Below are 6,760 nucleotides of genomic sequence, written 5' to 3'. Positions count from 1 at the left end.
GAAAAAAAGTTTACACTTTTAATAATCTTAAAACTTTTGAAATGAAAAAAAAAAAAAAAAAAAAAAAAAACATACCAGTCTTTATCAAGATGGGTGATATGATTATCTTCATTTATCGCCCACGAATCCTCCATCGGCTCGAGCTGCTCGATCATCTCGTGATCCATTGTTTCTTCAGAGGCCGATGTACGTATGGACGAGTCAAAATCATACTCTCCGAGCTGATTTTCCGGTCCAAAAGAAGGAGAACTAGACCGCTGATGTATAAAAAAATTCGCACAAAAATCTTCGTACGAAGGCACGCTGCCATTAACTTGACCATTTGCCGCCAAAATTGTCATAAAAAAATTCGCACAAAAATCCTCGTACGAAGGCACGGTGTCACTAACTTCACTACTTGCCGCAAAAATTGTCGACGCGTCGCTTATCACGCTCTCATTATCAACACTCACTGCACACATAGGCGATGGCTGACTCGGGGTACACAACCAACTATCAATTCCTGCAAATATGTCTCCAGGAAATTTGCTCTCACTCATAGGAGATATACCATTTGGCGCTATTTCTTGTATCGCTTTATCCAACTCACTATCACTAAACTCAATAATCACCGAAGAATCAGCCATTATTTGAAATTATTTCGATCTGTATCGAATAGACTCTCGTAGCTAAATAAGGACCTCAAAAAGTTTTTTTTTCTCGCGAGATTTTTTTCCTTCTCCTCAAACGAGTGAAAATAATTTTAAACATTATCTCTCTCTCTCTGTCTATCTTTCTCAAAGACTAGCACACAAGTCCGCCTACCACCATCTCCATCCCAAGTGTCATGAGATCTAAGCATTGCACTGATTTTAATGAGCCAATCATTGGTGTCTGATACTAATTTAATTAAGATCATTCGGCTTCTTTTTAGCCTTTTCCTTCTCCTCAAACAGGTGAAAGTAATTTTAAACATTATCTCTCTCTCTGTCTATCTTTCTCAAAGACTAGCACACAAGCCCGCCTATCACCATCTCCATCCCGAGTGCTATTAGATCTAAGCATTGCACTGATCCAATCATTGATGTCTAATAGCAATTAAATCTAATTTCTATGCGACATCTTAGACACAGCCCATCTACATAGCATGATAGACAAGCGGTTTTACAAGTGTAGAGAAAAATTCAATCAAGATCATTCAGTCTATTTTTGACTTTCCACACTGCTACTTACTCTCGTACTTGTGCTCTTGTAACATACTCTCGTACTTGTGCTCTTGCAACTTACTCTCGATTTTATCACATTACAAGTGTCAAAGGGTTAAAAACAAAGTATACGTTAAAAAAAAAAAAAAAGTGAGTGAGTGTAAAATATGGCGAGTGCCGGTGAAATAATTCAGATCATTGCGAATTTGAAAGCAATTCCCAACATTGGCAATCTCAACAGAGAAGAGGTGGAACAATTGCAAGAACGATGCAATTCAAGCATCATCGGCATAGCGCAATTCTTCCCAGGTAGGAGGAATTTAATGCGCCGTTTGTCATTGCGCATGGACATTCAAGCGCTACAGAGAAAACTGCAGCGAAGATTGCTTATTTTGCAATATGCGGCTTTGGATGAGCCCCTACATGAACAAGTTGGCGGTGGAATCATCAACAACGGCGAGCAGGAGGAGGAGGAGGAAGAGGACGAGGAGGAAGAGGACGAGGAGGAAGAGGACGAGGAGGAAGAGGACGAGGAGGAAGAGGACGAGGAGGAGGAAGAGGACGAGGAGGAAGAGCACAACGACAACGAAGGTATCGGTGAACATAACGCCAATAATAATCTCGTATGGAGAGATACTGAACGAATGTTCAGAGCGGCTATAAGAATGGGTGAAATCGCAAACAACACCCATGTGGATGTAAGAGTTTTCACTAGCGATTGTTTTCCTATTTTTAAAGAAAAAGTAGAAGAAAGGGTGGCTATACAGCCAATAAAATGTTATTGCATTTTAGAGATAGAGTTTCAGTCGCCTCGCATAGGCGATGAGAAACTTATTACAAAGTGGCTTCATACCAATGCGATGATTATTTTTGAGACGACAAATTTGAGCGAGTGGTATGAGGAGCACGTTAAAGCTTATATAGATAAACGCATCGATTCATTTTGTGAAAACGGCAGCGGCTGGACGGTAAATAGAATCATCAAATTAACCGTCGTTATGCTCAATTATGAGCCTTTTAAGGGCGCGTCTTTTATTCCTTTACCAAAATCAATATCTAATAAGGGCGCAACTGTAAATGTTAAAAATGATGACAATAAATGCTTCATGTGGAGTATTCTCGCGGCATTGCATAAAGACAAACCAAACCGCTGTAGAGTCCAAAATTACTTACCTCATGTAAACGAGCTTAACTTTGGGGGTCTCGAATTCCCAATCAAAGTATGCGATATCGATGAATTTGAAAGATTAAACCCTACCATAGCGATAAATCTCCACAAGCTGAGATTAAAAAATGATAAATATATTGTAAACCCGTGTCGACAATCAAAAAAAGACTACTTGCATGATAAAAATATAAAGCTCATAGATTTGCTATATTTGCAAAATTATTATAAAGACGAGGGAATGAATGATGTCGAAACAGCTAAACTAAATTATCTCGAAGATCAGTCGGTGGCGCACGCGGATGAAATTAAGGCCCATTACGTTTTGATAACATCTATGGAAGCATTATTGAATTCACAAATAAGTAGAAATGGTCATAAAATTAATCTGTGCAGCGGATGCTATACTCGCTTTCGCAGCAAGGAAAAGCTGGAGGAACACATACCACATTGCAATAAAATGAATGGCTTTACGAGGGTAAAAATGCCGGATACAAAAAACAATGAAGATATTTTATGTTTTAAAAATTATAAACATAAACTTAAAATACCTTATGTACTTTATGCTGATTTTGAAACAGTATTAAAACCGTCTACTGATTCAAGCAACATAACACACAGACATGAGGCATTTTCAATCGGCTACTATCTAAAATGTAGCTTCGATGAAAGTCAGTCGGTCTATAGATCGTATCGTATGACTCACGAAGATCAAATGTCGCCTGCCACATGGTTCGTGCATGAACTTTCATCGATCGCTGATCGACTCGAGAAGATCTACAAGACACCCAAAAAAATGATTATTACAGAAAAACAGCAAGAAGAATTTGAAAAGGCGACGATTTGCTGCATCTGCAACAAATTCATGAATCGACATCATGAAACAAACTACCCTGTGCGGGACCACGATCACTTTTCGGGGTTGTATAGGGGTGCGAGTCACAACAAGTGCAATTTGCAATATGTAGACTCTCGCTGTATTCCAGTAGTTTTTCATAATCTGTCAAACTACGATGCGCACATTTTCATTCAAGAGCTCAATGCGCTAATCAAGGGCGGTGTTAAAGTACTGGGCGCCAATAAGGAGCGCTATATTACATTCTCCAAGTATATTCATGATAGTATTATAAGCTATAGGTTTATAGATTCGCTCAAGTTTTTACTCGCCTCCCTCGACACAGTTTCATCCAGACTGACCGAGAAGCCAATCGTTCAAAAAGTTTTCACAACAGACGATAACTACAACTCGGAAGACATCAATTTATTGACGAGCAAGGGGATATTCCCATACGAATACATCACAGATCTCTCCAAGCTCTCCGAAACCAGCCTACCGCCGATAAAATCATTTTATAGTTCTCTAAGTGATTCGAGCGTGAGCGAAGAAGACTATACACACGCTCAAAAAGTATGGAGCACCTTCGATGTAAAAGATATCGGTCAATATTCAGACATTTATTTAAAAACAGACGTTTTGTTGCTAGCCGATGTCTTTGAAAATTTTCGTGATAGCTGTCTCAAGTATTACGAGCTCGATAGTGCGTATTATTGTTCAACCCCCTCTTTTACCTGGTCGGCCATGCTCAAGTATACCGATATAAAGCTAGAGTTAATAACAGACGTCGATATGTACATTTTTATCGAGCGTGGTTTGAGGGGCGGGCTTACACAGGCCAGCAGTCGCTTTGCAAAAAGTAACTGTAAGTACATGCGAGAGGGTTACGATCCGAGCAAGATAGATAATTATTTGATGTATTTCGATGTGAATAATCTGTACGGCTACGCGATGAGTGAGCCTCTACCATATGGTGACTTTTATTGGGTTGACGAGAAAGAAGTCGATGTAACAAATTCCAAAAGCATTAAACGTTTCCTCGAGCCCACAGGTGAGGATGGATATATTCTCGAGGTAGATTTGAAATATCCGAAAGAAATACACAACGACCACAGTGATTTGCCTTTTTGCCCGGAACATAAAACACCACCCGGAGGCAAATCTAAGAAACTTTTGGCTACTCTACACGACAAGAAAAACTATGTCATACACTACTCTCTTTTGAAAGAGGCGCTCGACCATGGCTTAATTCTCGAAAAAGTACACAAAATTCTTCACTTTAATCAAAAACCTTGGCTCAAGAAATATATCAATCTAAATACGCGCAGACGTCAAGAAAGCACCAACGACTTCGACAGAAATCTATTCAAATTGTTTAACAATGCCTGCTTTGGAAAGTTTATCGAAAATAAAAGAAAAAGGGTGGAAATACACCTTACAAATCATTGGGATCGTAGATATGGCGCATCGTACTACATCTCCCAACCCAATTTTCATAGCATTGAGTATTTTAATGAAGACTTTGCGGCTATACAGATGCGCAACACTAGCATATACCTTGACAAGCCGGTATATGTCGGTCTCAGTATACTCGACATATCAAAGCGTCTCATGTATAATTTTCACTATGACATCATGCGCAATGCGGTGAGTACACCGAAGAATTTGAAACTTTTGTATACAGACACAGACAGTTTCATATATTCGATTTACGACGACGACATATATGAAATCATGAAGAAGAATATTCAACATTTCGACACCTCGGAATATCCCAACCCCAACCAATTCAACATGCCGCGAGTAAACAACAAAGTTATTGGACTGCTCAAAGACGAATTTAAAGGTTCGATCTTCCTAGAGTATGTGGCATTGAGAGCAAAAGCCTATTATTGCAAATACGAGCAGAATGCCAAAGCCGATGCCGAATTAAAAAAAGCAAAGGGTGTAAATAGACATGTGGTGAAAAAAACAATCACAGGTGAGCATTACAAACAATGTCTGTTTGAAAACGGCATGATTTCGCGCGAACAATATGGATTTCGCAGCAGAAAGCATAAACTAACAACCGAAAAAATTACTAAAATTGCACTTAGCCCACATGACGACAAGCGCTACATTATACCCGGACAAGTATATACGATGCCATGGGGACATTACTTGATTACGGATGAGAGAGGGGTTGATGAGAATGGGGCTGATGAGAATGAGAGTGATGAGAGTGGGAATGATGAGAGCGATGAGAGTGGGAGTGCTGAGAGTGTGAGTGGTGAGAGTGATAAGAGTGGGAGTGCTGAGAGTGAGGGTGACTATCTTCCTTCTCCATCGAAGAAAAGTCGTATCGTTTGAGTGTCACTCTTCGATCAATACTCGTGCAATAACCATCAACCAACAGCCGTCCTAGCCAAAAAAAAATGGATCTCGAGCAACTAAACAGAATAGCATTGAACGCATACCCAGTAGTCATGAAAATTGCGGACACGGTGGAAAATCGTGAATTTGTTGTAACTGCGATAAAAATTGTAAAGACTCATCGCTATGGGTCTAAAATAGTCGCAGAAGTGTGCTATCTGAATGGCGAGTGTGTGAGTGTCTATTTGAGCAATAAAATGGGTGTTGCCTTGATGCAGAATAATGATTTATTTGTAAAAATGAACGAAGCAGCGAGTGTAAAAAAATTAATTTGTAAACACATAGGTGCTGGTGTGATAAATTTCAAAATTAACGAATGATACTATTGTACAATCTCTCTCTGTAAATAATCAACAAGTTTATTACAATATGAATATGTGATTTAAATGAAACAACAACAACAACAGTTTTTTTTTATTTATTTATAATCATCTTTATTTATCCAACTATTGTGTTCATTACCAAATCCCAACCATTTAACAAAAAATCGATCTCCCTTCTTTTTGACAATTTTTTCAATCAAATATACATCTGGATGATTCGTCTTATAAATTTCTTGTTCGTAAAAAATACCAGATATCGGCTTACAATCTTGATCTTTTAAACGGTACGTGGGCGGATAAGTTTTCATGACTTCTTGAATTGTAAATATCTCGGTAGACCAATTAGGAGTATATGATTTCTCAAATAGCTGCTTTACACGACTAACACGCACTTTATCACCGACTTTGTATTTTGCTTTGAACACCTTGTTTTTTTTTTTACTATCCAAGAGCGCGTAGCGACGTTCAAGTTCTTCCTCGTTATGGCTATTCACATCTTTGGGTTTCATATTAATTGTGCGGTGGATCGAGTCGTTATATGTCGCTACCAGATCGTCTAGAATATCGAGCCACTTGTTGTTGCCATTAAGTGTGAAACGTTGCCACATTTTTTCTTTCAGCGTCCGATTGAATCTCTCACAGATGGAAGCTTTTAAATTACTAAATGTCGAATAGTGGTTGATTTTGAACTTTTTCATTAATCGCGCGAAATGTGAATTGTAGAACTCTTTGCCCTGATCCGTGTGTAAATTTTTTGGATATTTTTCATCGGTGAGAATTGAAGAAAAGGCTGCTGTCACATCCTCGCCTCTTTTGCTTTTCAGAGGGATAGCCCAGGCAA

The 6,760-nt window shown here is 38.9% G+C and overlaps 1 protein-coding gene across 1 annotated transcript; it reads left to right on the top strand.

Annotated features, from left to right (window-relative positions):
* Positions 1-1,351: 1,351 nt before the first annotated feature.
* Positions 1,352-5,533, top strand: LOC111694059. The gene is made up of 2 exons (XM_023460748.1): positions 1,352-1,493; positions 1,977-5,533. Exons 1-2 carry the CDS (start codon positions 1,352-1,354, stop codon positions 5,531-5,533), a joined length of 3,699 nt encoding a protein of 1,232 aa, XP_023316516.1.
* Positions 5,534-6,760: the final 1,227 nt, after the last annotated feature.

The sequence above is a fragment of the Trichogramma pretiosum genome, unplaced genomic scaffold (genome assembly GCF_000599845.2).
Source record: "Trichogramma pretiosum strain Unisexual culture from Peru unplaced genomic scaffold, Tpre_2.0 scaffold38, whole genome shotgun sequence".
Lineage (NCBI taxonomy): Eukaryota > Metazoa > Arthropoda > Insecta > Hymenoptera > Trichogrammatidae > Trichogramma > Trichogramma pretiosum.
Note: the sequence above shows the minus strand (reverse complement) of the source record. Positions and strands in the feature narration are given on the sequence as shown.